At 38.7% G+C, this 18,377-nt stretch overlaps 1 protein-coding gene across 2 annotated transcripts in view; it reads left to right on the top strand.

The window, feature by feature from the left end:
• ATRNL1 (attractin like 1) overlaps nucleotides 1-17,834 on the top strand; it is a 631,157-nt gene extending 613,323 nt beyond the window's left edge. The window contains exons 29-30 of one of the 2 annotated variants that reach the window (XM_074373561.1): nucleotides 15,245-15,391; nucleotides 15,915-17,834. In XM_074373561.1, the coding sequence (XP_074229662.1) occupies nucleotides 15,245-15,369 (125 nt within the window). In that variant the 3' untranslated portion in view covers nucleotides 15,370-15,391; nucleotides 15,915-17,834. Of the gene's footprint in view, nucleotides 1-15,244 lie in introns of both variants that reach the window. The other variant, XM_010969913.3, reaches the window with a different exon arrangement.
• Nucleotides 17,835-18,377: the final 543 nt, after the last annotated feature.

Genomic DNA, 18,377 nt, shown 5'->3' with positions numbered 1-18,377 from the left:
ATCGATAAAACGATGAAATTAAAACTGAAATGCATCCAAAATCTTTTTTGTCTCATCATCTAAGAACCAGAGAAGTGCCAAGGATGAGGGAGCCCATGCTTGAATAGGGCAGAGGGTCCAATTAGTTTGTCTTGCCTCCAGGGTTTTAATGTAAGAAAAAATGAACTCATGGAGAAACACTCTAGGCTTCCTGTGATGAGCATAGGTAATACGTTCACCCACTTTTTAGTTTCTCCTGGCTGCCTTAACGTCTTCTTTCAAAATGTCAGTGGTGATTAGACTACATTATGGGATAATTAATGTGAACTTTTATCTCAAAGCTAATTTTGAGTAATACTAGAACAAAACACGTCAATATGTTAAAGATGGCAAGTTGAACAGGCTGCTTTTGTATGTAAAAATACATGTTTTCTCTTTTCAGTTCACCATTCTTTTCAAATATCAATCCAGTGTAAATGTTTGAGAAAGGTTAAATAACCAGGGACGGAAGCAGCTCTTGCAGTTTGGTGGGATGGTTCCTAAAGTTTTTTCATAGATTGTGCTGTAGATTCTTGCTTACTAAAGTACTGGTCATTTCAGGAAGTTTCGGAAGTATTTCTTCATGTACCTGGTCTAAGGGGATGGTGGTGATTGTTGATAAGCTACGTGCAAATTCACATTTTAATGCCAATGCTCCACATTTTTAAATTATCTGTATGTGGCATCCTGTGCCCTATTTCCTTCTAAACAGGCTTTTCCCCAAATTTAAATTTACTGATTTAAAGTTACTAAATAATCGGTTTCGTCCCACAGTAATTCTAGAGTCTCTTAGACGTTTGCCCCTTTGTTGGTTGCTTCTGCCATGTTCAATTACGCGTGTAAATAAAGGCCAGGTTCGGAATAGAAGTGTAACAACTCTTCATGTTGGATCATAAACTTCAGAACATGATCTGGTCGTACACAAAGGGCACCGTAACTAGATACTGCCTGACCAGTTCCAACAGCCAGGCAATTCAGTCACCTACAATTCAATTGTTTTTATTTGAATTAACATTAAATTTTGAATATAATTGGTTTAGCTATTGATTCAGCTGGGTCAGTTCTGGCCAAACAAGTAGTTTTTTACAAAGACAGTCATATTTTTTGTCTCAGGCAGCTCCCCCAACATTTTTCACAAATAACGTTGTTTACAGTCCCCTTCAAAAAGTGCTCTAAACATGCAAGTAAGAGCAATGCTGACAGACCGTAGACATCTAAGCCGTGAGCAATGGCTCTGCTTTTTTGTGTGCTGACTTTCCATCCTTTGCAGATTATTCTAGCTCTCTAGAAACAATGGGTAGCCCTTTGGCACTGTGGCTCACTGGCTCAGGACCAGTTTACTTACTTCTCTATTCTCTTTTCTCAATTAGTACTTGACCAAAGAAATAAAAACAACTGGTTGACTATTTGTAACTCTAGAAGATGAGATGAGAATGATATATAATTAAGTAAAATCTGCAGTTACTCATAGAGGACTTGCTTTTGTTCTGATATTATGATTCCAGCTTGTCAAAAATGCTTTTAAAAAGGTAGTTTTTTACCAAAAAAAAAAAAAAAAAAAGGGCAAAAAGGCAGGGAAGACTCAACATACTTAGTCAATTATAAATAAGCCAGTTATGGTTTGTCCTTTCATAATCCCCTTTCGCATTGTTTTAGAGCAAGTCATAAATACTTTGGCAAATAAAAATTATAATCTGCATTTCTCCAACTTTAATAAGTGAGAGTTTGGAGTAATGACTATGAAACCAACTCTGACCAAATATATGTACTTTTAAAAACCTGATAGTACCCTACTTCTGCTATACTTCTCTACTTTCTTAGATTTAATGCCCCTAAAATGTGAGTTTCTTTTCCTTATTTTTTTTTTAACTTTTCCTCTAATTATGGGAACTCATTGACCATTGGGCTGAAAGTCAGCGGCAGCTGGGTGGTGAACTGGCCCTTTGCCCAGACCTCAGAGTAAGACTAATTTGAAAACCCTTTACAGAATGCAGCCCAGAGCCTCCTGCTTAGAAGATCCTGCTCTAATCAGCCATTGATCATACGAGATTTCCTTTATTGACCTGAAAGCAAGTTTTTTTTCATCTTTCTGCCAACTAAGGCACTTACTGAAAGTAGGTAGACAGTATCCAAAGTGAATATGCCTGAAAAAGAGGACAAAGTCTTCCATCTCTCCCCACAAATGACATTCTGATTCTCTCTCCAGTGGATACACATGCTAATAAGAATTTCTGTCGCCATCCATCCCTGACCCATTTCCTCGCCACCTATGAGGACTCTCTGGATAGCAAGATGTCCCTTCTATAGATATGCTTGGCAAATCACTTAGGAAACGGTAGCCGGGGCTTGTGGAACAATGTGTGGGAATTCTCTTTGCGTCTGGAGATAACTTGGAGGGAATGCAGGGCAATGTTTACCCCCCTGGATACAACATCAGAAAGTTCCGGACGCTCTGAAATCTGCTCCCTCTGTGATTTACCTGCCCGTAGAGTTTGAAAGGTTTCCACTAGTGCTGACTCTTTGTGACACTTCTGCATTTACAGTAGCTCAGAGGCCACTTTTATTGCTCCCAAAGGCAAAGTGAGGCAAACTGATACTTTTTTGACTCAGAAGGGTCAGCATTTATGGGACATGCTCAGTCAGAGTCTCAAAACTGCTTCAGAGAATGAAGGTTTCTTTTATACTATCCTCTGTTAGATTAAAGGAGGTCATTTAAACAAACTCCTTCCCTGAAGTCCCTGTTTTGAATTACTGGAGAGAATGTGTACTATCTCCCCAGATAGTCCTGGCTCACTCAGCAAACATCAGAGAAATGGTTTGAAGTCTGTTTTGAGAAATACCCTGTCCAGCCATACTGCCTTTTCCTTCAGCAAAAGAGATTTATCAAGGATCAATTTGGCTACAGACCCATCTGTTTTTGTTAAAATGCCTTTGGCCATTCAGTTATCTGTAATAACTGTTGGTAAGGTCTAAGTAATTCATAATAATATTAATGGAAAAATCATGATTCTGTATAGCATTTTTCTCATCCATTTTATCTAAATGACTAGAAGTGAGGATTTGCATAATTTTATCTGTTTTTTTTTTCCTCTCCCATTTTTGCCATGATCTGAGAGTTTCATATAGAAGGCATAAATTTGCTTTACCATCGGAGTTTGTTAAAACAGTATTTTGCCTTTGCAGGGATAGTTGCTGTTTCCAACTTCTTTTAATGTTGAAATTTCTTTAAAAATGTTGACTACTATGAACTTAGAGTAGCAGAAACATCACCTTGGACAATACTAAAATTCACTTTTTCCGTTGATAGCTTGTCTTTTAATATTCAATGCAGTGTATCTGTGTAGAGGATATAAGCCTCGTACCTGTCTCCTAGACTCATGCTAATGCTTCGGAAAGCAATGATTCGCATCACCCAACAGTGTTTAACCCTGATTTAAAATTGTTATCTAGTTTCTTTAAAAAAAAAAAACTTTTTTTTTCTGTGCGTTGGTTCTAACTGCACAATTTCCAGAGAGATCTCAGAACATGAAAGGTGAACTGATTTTTTTTTTTTTTTTTTTCTTTTGAGAAGTAGTCCACCCAGGCACTGAGGAGGATCTTATGGCTGGACTGCCAGTGTTGATTTAAAATACTGAAAGTCTCTCCAAAGACATCCGGGGAGAGTTAAATCGCTAAGGCATTGATGCCATCAAGTGCGGCAGCTGTTTCAGTTTCTCATCAATGTTGTACACACAGCCACACATATTAAAACCTGTTTAGAGACGGGGTGGACCAAGGCACTGAGCCAGACGCTCACTAGCACTCGTGTGGCTCTCACTCTCTGAGCTGAGCACGCCCAGGCCTTAGGAAGGGGCGGGGCATTTTTGGAGCACAGCGGCTTCCCACGGGAAGCTCTCCCCTGGGTCACCTGCTTGGACACCACGTCAACGAGAGCCCCGCTGGTGCTGTGCTGGTCCCTCCTCTGCCTCGTGTGATTCCCACCCTCCGCTCAGGAACTTCTCTGCAACTGAGTACCAGGATTAGAGAAACACGAGGCAGCGGCCAGCCTGCAACAGGGAGTCTTGTAATCTAATTCTAACCAGAATTCGCTTCCTTAGCAGCACACAGCCTTTTATTCATCAATGAATTCTCATTCAAGTAATATTTATTGACCACCCATCATAGATTGAGATATAAAGGTGAATAAAAACATAATCTCTACTTTCAAGCTGCTCCCAGCGTGAGAGATAGGCAGAGTTAAAAGACAAATTTTATCATAATGTAAAGAATTAGAAAACTAAACTTAAAAAAAAATCTATTAGGTTGTTCACAGACTGCTGGACGTGAGATCAAGTCCCAGCCTGGTCTTTGGCTCTGTCCAGTCTCTGCTTCTGATACGAGACTGAGAGCCAGTCTCTGTACCAGTGACACTGGCATCATAGGAACCACACCTGACAGTAAGTATGACCCACTCCTGGTATTACCAGTGTGGTTCTCGCTCGGGTAGAAGCATGTCCATTCCTTCACAAGTCCCTAACTAGCAAAAACAATTGCATGTTTCTAGCAAGGACATTCTCGAAACCAGCCAGTCCCCTAACTTCACAGTGATGCTTGTGGCAAAACCGCATGTGTCAGAGAGGAGGCCAGCAGTGATATCAGGGTCCCGGCTGCTGGCCTGCGGAAGAAAGGCAGCTGCAGTTATAAATTCTTAGAGCCAGAAGTGACCTTAGCAGCGACCTACTCCAACTTCCTTCCAAGAGAAATCTCTCAAGGGACATTCTGAATTTCAAATCAAGAGAAGCTTGGAAGCCACAAACTCAGCTGGCTTACAGTTGTCATGGAATTTGGGGGCTATTTGTTGCAACCAGAAACAGGATCCACGGGACATCACTAGCCACTGACTAGTCTTACAGAGTCAGTGGACCATCTCAGTCCTGCCTGTCTTCTCCCTCTCTGGGTGTTCTTGTCTTCTCATGGGCTCTCCTCCTCCATAACCAGTCTTCTTCTTGGTCCTTCTCTCCTCCCTGCTCTCCTTCTACCAGGCTTATCCCCTCCAGTGGCAGAGACTGCTGGCTCTCCACCCAAGATTTCTCCTTCCCTCCCCTGGTGGAGAACTGTTCCTGGGAAAGCAGTACCTGCTGTTGGCCTGGAACTAAAGTATTATGAGATTTTCTGGTCCAAGGTGGTTTAGAAAGGGTTGTACCTTTTTCACCCTCTCATCTCCCACCTGCCACTTAGATGTCAATGCTCAAAGTAACCATGGAAACCCCAGACTGAAGATGGCAGAAGCATCATCTGTCTGGGTTCCTAAGTAACTATGCAGAGTAGGTGCTACGCTCCTTCCTCTTCCCTCACACACATCCTGACACCAGTCAGGATGCCCACACCTTGGACTTTATATAGGGAAAAATAAACCTCTATTTTCTTAAGCCACTGAGATTGCAGGCTTTAAGTATTGTAACAGCTAGCATTCTCCATCCATACAATTGAAAGTCTTCAGATTCAATCCATGCAAATAACCCCCAAATCTGCCTCTCTGGGCTAGACTTATTCCCAGGCTTCACACCTGCATATCCAACTAGACGTCTCCACTATGATGTCCCACAGGTCTTCAAACTCAGTAAGTCTATAACTGAACAAATGATCCACCACCTTCCATGTACCCTCCTTCATATAGAAGTAAATAGCATTTGTATGCACCCAGCCACCCACACCGGAAAGCTGGGCGTCTTTCTAGACTCCACCCTATTGTTAATTTCCCATATTAATCTCTCCTAAATATCTGTCCTGTTCATCCCTTTTCTCTCTCCTTATTGTCACTTTCTTACCTGGCTTTAATAATTGTAGCCTCACCCAGCACTCCAAGTGAGCCAGTGCTACCACTAGAGAAGTCTCTTTGAACTAAAAATCTGGTTATGCCTCTCCACTCCTAACAATCATTCCCTGGCTCCTTCCGGCTACAGATTAAAATCTGTTTCCTGTTTCAGAACCTGAGGTCATTTGGTGGACCCTCTTCTGCTTAACTGTCTTGTCTTCTCTCTCGCCATTCTTCCATTCACACCTGTGTCCCACCCATAGCAAGTGTCTTGAAGTTTCCCAAATACCCTTTCACTCCATGCTGTTGGATTTCTACTTCCCTTTACTCAGAACATACCACACTCGTCATACCAGTGTTTTTCATCTGACCAGTTCCTTCTCATCTTTCAGTCCTTGGCTTAGAGGTCATGTCCCCTGGGAATCTTCAACCTCCACACCCACCTCCCAGATCTCACCTGGAGCTTTCTTTCTCCCTTGCCTTGTGCCTACTCCGTGGCATTTGTCTCTGTGTGATTGTTAGCTGTTGAATCATTGTCCTAGCTTGTTGCTCTTTGGTAATTACTCTGACAATAATCATCCTCAACCATACTACCTGCAGTATACCCTCAGTACATATTTATGGGTCTAACCTGTATTGTCATCCACTTCCGTCTGCGTAAGTGGATAAAATAATTCACATAGAGTGCTCAGGGCAACGCCTGGCGTATCATATCAATGCGAACAGATTAGTTGTTGGTGTTATTATTATTGTTTTTATTACCATCAGCACTAACCAATGCCTCTGACCATAGCTGATTTTACATCCCTACCAATTTTTGCTTTTCTTTGATTCAAAATCATGTGTTAGTCATTTGTACTAAAGCAGCAGTTTCCTTCTAATGACTATAAAGTGAACAGAGTGCAAGTCAAAGATCTAGAGTCCTGGGTGCGGGTCCCACCGCTGCCACCAGCTGTGTGAGCCTCAAAGAGTTGTTGAATCACTTGTTGCCTCATTTTAACCATCTGCAAAGCAAGGACAAAAATAGCTTCCTGACCCACTTCAACAGAACGGTCTTGAGGAACAACCTAGATAATTAATATAAAAGCATTTTTAAACTCTAAAAAATGGATGAAAGTTAATTATTAGTGGTATCTCTAATAGTACAAGCAATATTAATGCGATGTTTTCTCTGTTGAGTATTGCCATTCAACTATTTTGCCATTGCCTCTTTCAATTATTTTTACCTTCCTTAATGAGCAGGCAACACACACTATTCATCCATCCCTTCATGAGCAGGTTCTCAGTTTTACTATCCAAGGCATCAGAGTAATTCTGGCTTGAGATCTGAACACAGTCTCACCTCACTGACAGTGATGCTCTGAAATGATACTGTCTGTGAGTCTTTGAGTCCATCTTTCTATCAAATTTTGTCCGTTCTTAGGTATTCCACGTGAGAGCCATTCTGATTTTTGAATAAATTATTGAATGAATGAATGAATACTGCTAAATTAGGATAGAGGCCAGATCTTGAGTGCCCAATGTTTTATCTGCTTCCTCTTTGACCTCAAACTTCTCACTTGTTGTTGGTGATGATGGTGGTGGTGATGGTGATGATTGGCATTTTTGAGCCTTTATGTGCCAGACTCTTCTCTAAGCCCTTTACATTCAGTCCTCACAGCACCTTGGTCAAAACAGTACTTGAGCTTGATCCATTATAACGTAAGCACCATAGGGCACAGAAACTTTTACATTTCGTCTCTCTTATTCACTGCTTAACCCTTAGGGGCCAGAGCAATGCCTGGCATATAGTACGCACTCAAGAAATAACAGTTGAATGAAGCGATTTGCTCTTTAAACAATTTTTTGATGCTTAGGACGCTGGAATTTTCCAGACATTTGTAATTTGATTGCGATTCCTTATTACTAATGGTAGTAACTTATTATTATATTATTGAAATTATTAACTTAATTTATGTAATACTCCGTAGTTCATAAAATACTTTCACATATAATCTCATTTAATTTAAAGCAAACAATGACATGTTACTACTAGAAATGCTAAAATACAATGTCTCTACCTAGTGGAAAATAAAATATTGCTATTTTTATAAAAAAAAGAATCTTAAACTATTTGAAATGGATCAATAAAATTTCCCAGTGTGTAATTAAAATTAGAATTGATAAGATCTAAAAGAAGCTTTACCTGTTAAAAAAACATGCGGATTTCCCTTAAACAATGCCTTGAGACAGTAATGGCCCAGGTTCACTCAGCTCACTCTAGCCAATGAGGGAACAGTTCTCATCAAATAGGCAGGGCTCAGCGCTGTGGTGCTGGAGTAGGATTACTTTTATAGAACTTTTACAGCTTGTCTTTAAATGAAATTTTAAAATATTATTATGTGTTAAAGGCCAAACAAAATTTTATAACCAGAATAGAATTATCATCTGTATTTGAACATTGACATCTGTAGTTGTCATTGGTTTTTAGTAGGGGAAAGGAAACATTTCTTGAAACTCTCAGACAACTATGACTAGTCCATTTGTCATTCCAGTGTCTTCAGCACATGAAGTATTTCCATTTTTGTTCAACAGTGTAACCTTTGGAGTTTTGCCTAATAATGACTTCAGTTGTGCTGGCCTTCACAGATAAGTTATAATGGAAATGCATATTTTCTAATTATGCATCCAGCCCTAGTTGTGAATTGGCAAGGGTGGCCCCACTGAATGTTAAATGAAGTCTGCACAATAGTTAGAGTCTGTGTGACATCAGAGTTTCCCCAAAGTCACTTTCTTAATCATGTGAAGGATAGCCAAGACCCTCATCTGTAGTATGTAGCCGTATACAGAGGGAAAACATTTAAACATCCCAGCATGGTATTTCCATTTAAATCTGATTACAGTGAAATAAAACTGTAGCCATTAAAGGTTTAGAAGAACTACAAATACAAGCCGTAAAAGAAGACAGATAGTAAATGAGGTAGTAAAACATTTCAGCAGGGCAAACAGTTTACAGCTCTCATTCAAGTCTTCCTGAAGCAGGCTGTGCAATTCACTACAGACCCTGAACCGTTCCCTGAGCTCCACTTAAACCTGCAATTAACCTTTCACGTCTAATGAAGCTGTTTTCTTGGAAAATTAAAATATATAGTGGTGCCTGCTCTTACACAGACTTGGGAGGAGAGCATTTCAAAATGAATGACTTTTCTGAGGCTTTGTTCAAATATAAAATGGAAGTGCTATGTTTGTATATAAAGTGAGAATGTTCTTTCCAAGGCAATTTCATTTGATGTGCAGTATTTTATTACTGTACTTATTAATTGTTCTGTGTAATGGTAACACACACACACACACACACACATCAGTAATTTTATGATTAGATTGTTACTGCTGGAGTCTACTAATACCATTTCAATTCCATTAGGACAAACTAGAGTTTTACTAAAGATAACTAAATTCTTGATGTTTCTCCTTGGTGGCTTTCATTGCAAATTTAGTGGTTTAGAAAGATACATTTGCCATTTAAATATTTAGCCCTTACTCATTTCCATTGTTTTCTCTTTAGGGCATGTCTGCACATGTTTATTGAGTAACAAAGTTGTTAAACTTAGGGAGAAAATACTGTTTTTATGCAAGGTTCTGGGTAAAAGTCTGTTTTGGGTGCATCTTCTACTTATTTACTAAATACCTGTGGTAGCTCTTGGCATCCAAACCAGTGACTAGTAAACTGTGCCCACGTTCTGAAAGAAATCTTCAGGGTCCCAAAGGAGTCTGCATTCGTCACAGCTCGCCCTGCCCTGGGGGAACCAGAGCAGCCCCTGGTGATTTTCCGCAGTAGCAAGAGCCAGTTCCAGACTCCAAGAGGCCGTGGAAAATGGAGTAGGAAACAGAAGATGGCACTTTCTTTCTTATGAGGTTTATAATTCATATTTAAATGATCTAAATGTCAGAGTGTCTGGTATTTAAGAACTAAAAGTGCAAAAAGGTAAAACTTATAATAAATATTTAAACCCCAGCATTTTTATTGAATCTGCTGGCATATTTTGATGTAAATTTTGCCAGCCTGCAGCGTCTGTGTATCATCTTGACATGGTAAATGAAATTCCTTTAGACCACCAGTCTAAAATAATGAATTGTTCCCCAAGTTAATTGTATTGCTTTGATAACAAGGAACTATGCTAGGCCTAGAGAACACAATAAGTGGATTTCATCGGATGATTTGTGTGACGTTTTGAAAAATGATCTTCTGGAGTGACCCGATTTTAATGGAACTCACAGCACGCGGGGCATGTGCCACTGCGCAGCCTCCTACTGGGAGGAAGCACTTCCTCCTACCGCGCAGGGAATGTGGGATCATCACCAGAAAACCTCGCCAGGGAAAAATTCCCAGGGAAACCTAGAGCAGGAGAAAGCATTTGCTCCAAAGGGTGATACGGAGAACTTATTTCTAAGGTTGTTTTTATCTTATCCATGTATAAACTGTTTAAAAATCCAGGAGAGAACTCAAGCTACCTTTATGTCTTCGTTGCCAGTGTGGAAATAAAGCAAGACCCATCAAATTTCAAACTTGCTATAGCAGGGGAGTCATCCACCATTGCTTGTTTGCATTTTGGCAGAGACAGGCCAATGTGTGGGAACATTTTATAGTGGGGAAAAGAGAAGTCTTCAAGTATAGCTCATTGGAGGCTGTTGGCATCAGACAGCTGGAGACCTGGAGGCAGGCTAACTAGAGGCAGAGCATCCCACGTGTTTGGTTATGTGAAAGGTATGCATATTTACCTTTCCCTGCTTGGTCCTAAGTTGGAAGCAGGGACAAAAACCGGAGAAGCTATCAGTTATTAATCAAGTTCTGCTTATTTGGGGATTATTGTTACAGGGGTAATTGTTCGTATATTCTGGAAATTAAGCCCTTATCCGCTGCATGTCTGCAAGTATCTTCTCCCATTCCATAGGTTGTCTTTTCATTTTGTTTATAGTTTCTGTTGCTGTGCAAAAGCTTATAAGTTTAATTAGATCCCATTTGTTTATTTTTGCTTTTATTTCTATTGCCTGGGTAGACTGACCTAGGAGAGCATTGCTGTGATTTATGTCAGAGAATGTTTTGTCTACGTTCTCTTCCAGCAGATCTATGGTGTCCCATCTCACGTTTAAGTCTTTAAGCCATTTAGAGTTTACTTTTGTGTATGGTGTGAAGGAGTGTTCTAACTTCATTGATTTACATGTGGCCGTCCAGCCTTCCCAGCACACTTTGCCAAAGAGACTGACTTTTATCCATTTTATATTCTTGCCTCCTTTGTCGAAGATTGACCGTAGGTGTGTGAGTTTATTTTGGGGCTCTCTATTCTGATCCATTGATCCACATGGCTCTTTGTGTGCCAGTATGATGCTGTTTTAATTACTGTAGCTTTGTGGTATTGTCTGAAGTCTGGGAGGGTTATGTCTCCAGCTTTGTTCTTTTTCTTCAGTATTGCTTTGGCAATTCTGGGTCTTTTGTGATTCCATATAAATTTTATGATTATTTGTTCTATTTCTGTGAAAAATGTCATGGGTAATTTGATAGGGATCACATTAAATCTGTAGATTGCTTTCAATAGCATGGCATTTTAACAATATTAATTTTTACAATCCAAGAGCGTGGGATATCCTTTCTATATCTTTAATTTCCTTTATCAGTGTTTAAAATATGAAGAAATGCAAGCATAGGAATAAAAACACACTTAACAATTTGACACTTATGGTACACACACATGCAGTTATTATTAGTGTGCTATTTGTAATTAAATTATGGGATTTATAATGGAGAAAAATTCATGGTGTGCCACAAACTGTGGTCCAGTGAAGGACTCAAGCTTAAATTTGAATGAAAGCATCATTTGGCCCATCAAGAAGATAAGATCTGGGCAAGTAGCCCCTTGAGCCCCCTCTATGAGTACACATGGTGGACACTCAGGTATCACTGCCTGGAGGAATGCAAGGTTTCCCATGTACGTAATTACCACTTATGCAGAATCTGAAAATGCAGTTGATTGTTCCATTTTCATATGAAAGGACAGAAAGCTGTCAAAAATAGCACGATTTGCAATTTTATGTTTAAATAAAGGACTGAAATATGGCTTATGATTTATGATTTTTAACTGAATGTGTTTCCAAGCTTACAAATGATTAGTAAACCCAGACTTCACATTCACATAGCCTGAAATACAAAGATACAGTGACAGTTTAGGATTAGCGTAGAATTTTCTGTTTTGGCTACTTAAACTGTTTACTTACCTCTTGGCACTGTATCTTCTGTAAGGAAAACAACATGTGGTTTGCAGCCACATGTAAGTGGGAAAGTAAGTGTTTTTCAGAGCTCCTTTGGACGAGGTCATGCAGTAGTTTAATGAATAACATGATTTCATACTTGGATGCTGTGATCACTGGAATTAGTGTAAGTGGTCTCTGTCCACATTAAAGGAAACATATATTAGTTGTCATATTTTGGCTGTCTCTGGGTGAGATGGTGCCAGGAATGAAATAACAGAAGGTTATAAATTTTGACAGAAGTATGCCAGGAGATCTGTGGAAACTTAAGTTCTGCCTGAACTGAATTTTCGCTTAGCACAACCATGGTCTGTGATTTTTTAAAAATAATGTGCTTCAGCTACTTCCCTCCAAGAAATAACACAATAATTATTTCTTACAGCAGAATAAGTCGTGAAAAATATCTACATTGGCTGCTTTAGGAGTTCAGAGGTCAAGAAAGCAATTTTTATTTAAACTTTAAACTTTTGAATTTGCATTATCTCTAAGAAATTCAGGATAATTTTTTAATATCCTGAAAGGGTAGGCGATTTAACAGAAACCCTTTAAAGATAAATATGGAAGATTATCAGTCCAACCAGTGATTACCATAACTTTTTAATCCCTTTTGTCTCTTAACACCATTAATTTCTCCTTCTCCATAAACACCTTCTCTTCTGTTTTCAAATGTACTTGAAACTCCTTTTTCCTTTAAAAAAATAATATATGTATACTTAGATAATCGTAATTATTCACATATATTTCATCTGACCCTGCTGCTTCTCCTACATACCAGCTGACTTACCTCTTTCCATCCACAAACTTGAATATGGGACTGGTCTGTTGACCACATCCCCTCTCACCCCATTCCCTGCTTAAAGGTCAGACATCCATCCTCAGTTAAGTATGGAAATGGCTCAAAGATCACCAAAATCTTCCTCGAGGAAATCTAAAGGCCTCCGTGGCAAGCTTCACTTGCCGGCCCCTTTAGCACTTTCTACAGACTCCTTGAACCATGTCCTCCTCTGACTTCCACAGCACTGCAGTAGGCTAGTTGACCTTCCTCTCACGGTATCCATTCTCCTGGCATTTCTATTTGTTCGTAAATCCCTGGGGTTTTGTTCTTGCCAGGTTATATCTGAGGCTTACCTAGAATAAATTGACCCACAGAAATAAAATAATTCAATGACACGTCCCATAAGATAAGATCCAAAAGTGAGGCTTTCCTCTAAAAGCAGAACATTGAGAAGGTATCTGTGAGAGCTCAGGGAGTGGTTCAGCTCAATTCAGAGTCAAGTCTCCTAAGACCCTGGGGAAGGGAAATTGGTGACCTCTTCATAAGCAAGCAGTCTGGTCTCACGGTTTAGCATGGTGATTTGACACATTTTATTTACTCAGTAATAAAGTGAGACTCAACAGGAAAACTAAAATGATTCGTGTATAACTGTAATAAACAAAGGGATCTGGTTGAGCCATTGTTTGTATAAATTTAAGAAAGGCTTTTGTGTCCCTGAACATCTTACCAAATGTTCCTGTCAATCAATGGACAGAATAATGTAACAAAACAATATTCTTTTAATCACTTATGATAGTTAGGGATCCACTTTTGTGTAGTTATTCTACTGATAATACTGATATTTTCTGATATTTAAGACATTTATCAGCTAACTTTCTATAAGTTGCCTTTCTTCCGCGTCTGCTTGTTCATAGCACAGCTCTGTCCCTGGGATACTTTCTTACTTCTTAAAAACAATTTAAGAGAATGAAAAGACAGGCTTCAGACTGAGAGAAAATATTTGCTCAATGCATAAAGCATTCGTTTCCAAAATGTAAAAGAAATCTCTTTATAACTCAACGATGAGAAAACAAAATTTTAAATGAGCAAAAGATCTATATGGATAATTCACCAAAGAAGGTGTACATTTGACAGATAAGTATATGAAAAGATGCTCAACACCATGTAGTATTTGGGAATTACAAATTAAAACAACCACAGAATACAGCTACATACTTATGGAGTGGCTAAAATCCAGAAGATTGACAACACCAAATGTTGGCAAAGATGTGGAGCAGCAGGAACTCCCATTGTTGCTGGTGGGAATACAAAATGGCTCAGCCACTTTGGATAGTTTGGCATTTTCTTACAAAGCTAAAACATAGGCTTGCCATGTGGTCCAACAATTGCAGTCCTGTGTATTTGCTAATTGAAAACTTATGTCCACACAAAAAAAATTGCACATGGATGTTTATGGCAGCTTTATTCATAATTGCCAAAAATTTGAAGCAAAAAAAAAAAAAAGTCCTCCGTTAGGGGAATGGATTAAACGAACTGTAGTACATTCATATGGTGGAGGGTTATTTAGCAATAAAAAGAAATGAGCTTTGAGCAAAAAGAGATGTGATGAACTTAAATGCATATGGCTAAGTGAAATAAGACAATCTGAAAAGGGTACATACTGTATGATTCCAACTATATGACATTCTGGAAAAGGCAAAACTATAGAGACATTTAAAAAGATCAGTGATTACCAGAGGCTGAGGGAAAGGGGACGGATAAATTGGTAAAGCACAGGGGATTTTTAGGGCAGTGAAACTATTCTGTATGATTTTTATGGTGAATATACAACATTTATCAAAACCCACAGAACTTTGTATACAATATAAAATGTGGGCACAGATGTAAACTATGGACTTTGGTTGATAATCATGTATCAATATTGATTCAATTTTTCTGTAAGCCTAAAACTGCTAATTTTTTCAAAAAATCTTAATATACTGACTTTTGTTTTACACACACACACACACACACACATGCAACAACAGTAACACTGAAAATTCCTGGTACATCCAGAAACAACTTGCGTTCAAACATAGAAACTAAGGTTTGGCGTCATATCCACAGCTGATTGTGATGTTTTGTCACAGACTGATTTGATTGTCCAAAGTCAGAGTCAGTTAATTTTGTTAGATCCTTGCTCTTCATGTGTGACGTTCCCTTGTCTAAGGGAAGGTATTTTAAGTGAAGGATAATCTACTTGATAACTTCCAATTAACAGCTAAATGTTTGATTGCTGAATGTAAAACAATAAAAACAGGAGGCTAAGCCACCACTGTTGCCATCCCAGAAACATCTAACCAAACACTTACATGCTTTTTTTCCTTTTCTCCCAGGCCTTGCAATTGCCAGTGCCCTAATAGATATTTCACAGCAGAAGCCTTCAGATAGTAAAGACAAGGCCTCCGGAGCCCGAAATCGAAAACATCACCTCTCAACTCGTCAAGGAACTTGTGTCTGAGAAACAGGAACTACTCCCAGAGGTTCTGTCATGTTTGACTTTGTAAATGGCTTCCATTAAGGCTGGTCTGTGGCCTCAGTTTTTTTTTGGAGGCCAATCTCTGTATGGTCCCAGGTCCCAAATACATTTCCCTTCAAATGGGCAATGACCCAAGTGGCCAAAGAGTGTTCATGAGTTTTATAAAAGTAACAGTATTCATGGTCACGGGTGATAAAGTCAGTTTTTACGACTAGCTGAAGCTTATCATAGATAACGTTAAAGTACTCTAGAGAAAGATGTATATTGTTTCTTAATGCAGATGAAAAATATGTAATTCGTATAAACCAAACTGTTTATATCCCAAGACTTTAAAGAAAGACATTTTATAATGCCTGAATGATGAGAATTGTACAGTTTTTGCCTCATAAGCAAACTCAACTCACTTGTATATGAACAAGGAAATGAACAAACTGCAATGGCTTTAGATGCTGTTTTATCTCACTGTAAATGTGAAAGCAAGATTTTGATTTAGTAGGATGTGGGTAATGTATTTAAATATTTCGCAGGACCACATGACGTTCAAACTCAGTTTGCAAACGTGACTATTTTCCACCCAACTGGAATGCAGACCGAAACGCGTCCATGCGGATGGATGGTAGGTGCAACTTCAAAGGAGAGTTATTAGAATTCCGAGTGACGAGGACATTGCCGTCATCCATGCCAACTGCCTAACTCATTATCAGAGCTGATAGAGCATGGAAAAGCCTGTCCAGCAATCAATTTTTTTCTCCTCCCAAAACCAGCCTTCAATACCGCACCTGGGAAAAGAGCTGAAACAGTTATTTTACCGAGCGCAAGCTTCTGCTCTAATGTGGTGATTTTTTAATTGCCTAGGAATCATTGGATCAGACCTTAATGATCCATCTGCATTTTTATGAGAACAGATCATCTTCCTTTGGCCTTCCTCTCCTAGCTGCTAGATTTTATCTGCCTTTTACAAACATTATGAAAAGTGCTTTAGAGGTGACACCTCCTCCGAGTCGTAATATGACCCAGGTTCCTTCTTGCCAGCTTTTGCCCTTAGAATACAGAGAAGAGCATTTGCTGGCGAGCATCTCCAGTCTTCCTGTTTCAACATGAGCACACTGGTGTCATGAGAGAAAGTCTCCAGTTTAAGAAATGAAATAAGTTCATTGTTGCCCACATTCAGCATATTCTTAACGATTCAAAGAAAAAAATCTGAATTATGGCAGGAAGGAAAAATGATATAAAACAGTTTTCGCATTGGCGCATAGAATCTTTTGTGTCCTAATTTTGAGGGCGGTTCACTAGAACTCAGTAGATTAACAGATCTTGTTTGGAATTGCAGTTTCTTAACTTCAGGGTGACTACAGAATATATGTAGAGAGCAGTGACCAATCTATCCAAAGCTGCTTTATACGATATAGTTTTCTTCAATATGAAAGTCATTTAAATATAATTGATGTTTAGTACTATATATGTACTCATCATGTTCTTTGGATTTCTGGACGGTAATGACACTTTACTGTTTACAGCTAATGCATAGTTACTTGCATGCTGTGGTTGTGCAGTAGCGGAATATGACCCTATTGTGATATTAAATGTTTATTTCACAATGCCATTTATACATCGTCAGCTTAATTTGATGAGGAACGAATGTAATATATAACAGGAATGATCATACACTATGTAGTGGCATCATATATAAGATTGCTAGGTTGCATCTAACCATGACTATGTCATTGTTTTGATAATTAGGCATTTATGAATTATAGTATTTATCCCTTCTGTTGGCATGATAATTTTGCTATTTTCCACGCGTTAAAAATAAGACTAATTCTTAGAGCAAGTTTATCTACAGCCTGTGGGGTTTGGGGGGAGGGGTTGGGAGTGGAGCTGGTTGTTTTTACCTCCCTATGATATTTTCTCTCTCAAAAAAGAAAAAAAGTGAGCAAAGTTTGTAAATGTCTCCTAAAAACAATCAAGTAATTTCATTAGCTTGTTTTGGGGGCCCTTTAAATGTTGATTTTTCGCCTGGAAAAAGTAAATTGACAAAACGAGTGAATACAAAAATATAATCATTTAAAAATAAAAGGATTGGCCAATTTGTTTAATTCTCTAACAACTGTCACAGGAGAAAGCGTAAGTAACAAAGACACGAAAACATGCAGAATCGTACATAAAATCTATTTCAGCTGTATTTTCCGAGAGGCTAAGCAAACAATGTTGCTGTGAAAGGATTGTCAAGCCTCATCCACCTCGAATCCCATCGGGTTCGGAAAATTTGAAAATCTGAATTTTAGAGAATTATGAGACATAATGCAATGTTAAGTTAAAGTCATACAATACCGTTCTGAGCCAAATACGGCTAACTCTGTGACTAATTATGCAATCTCTTCTCCACTTATCTAAGCTTTTTACAGGTAATAAAATTCTTCACCCTCAGGTGAAGTGGATTGAAAAGACCTTAGGGATGATCACTTTGAGTCTGTGTCACGTTCTTTTTTTCCCCACATCCCGAATACTTTCAATTTGGATGCTTCCTTTTTTTTTTTTTTTAATAAAACCACAAGTATATGCAGCTACTCTTCAAGAAATTAGGCATTAAATGACTGATTCTCCTGAAAACTTATCTTAATGGAATTCTGTACATTTCAGTTTAGAATGATTTGGAAAAATTCTTTAGCTTTTAGGATGTCTTATTCTTCCAAATATGAAAAGTTTGGGTTAAATAGAATGGAGTTTAAAAAATTAACCTGGGGACGCTATCTGGACAATTAAAGGCTTCTTGTTGAAAAAGATGCATATGCTTACAGATCAGTTTAATACATTTTCAGAGGACTGGGATTTTCGTAATTGCTTTTAAATGAAAATGTGTTTTAGTGATGTGCATGGAGGGGAAATGTATGCTATATCCTGTCGCGCTGTGTTCAAGAGGAAAGCTTCAAGTAGGACGTATTTCAACCTGGAACCAATACTTGCTCTCCTTCCCAATACCTCATTTTCTT

Source organism: Camelus bactrianus, chromosome 11 (genome assembly GCF_048773025.1).
Source record: "Camelus bactrianus isolate YW-2024 breed Bactrian camel chromosome 11, ASM4877302v1, whole genome shotgun sequence".
NCBI lineage: Eukaryota > Metazoa > Chordata > Mammalia > Artiodactyla > Camelidae > Camelus > Camelus bactrianus.
This window is presented reverse-complemented; position numbering and strand designations above follow the sequence as displayed.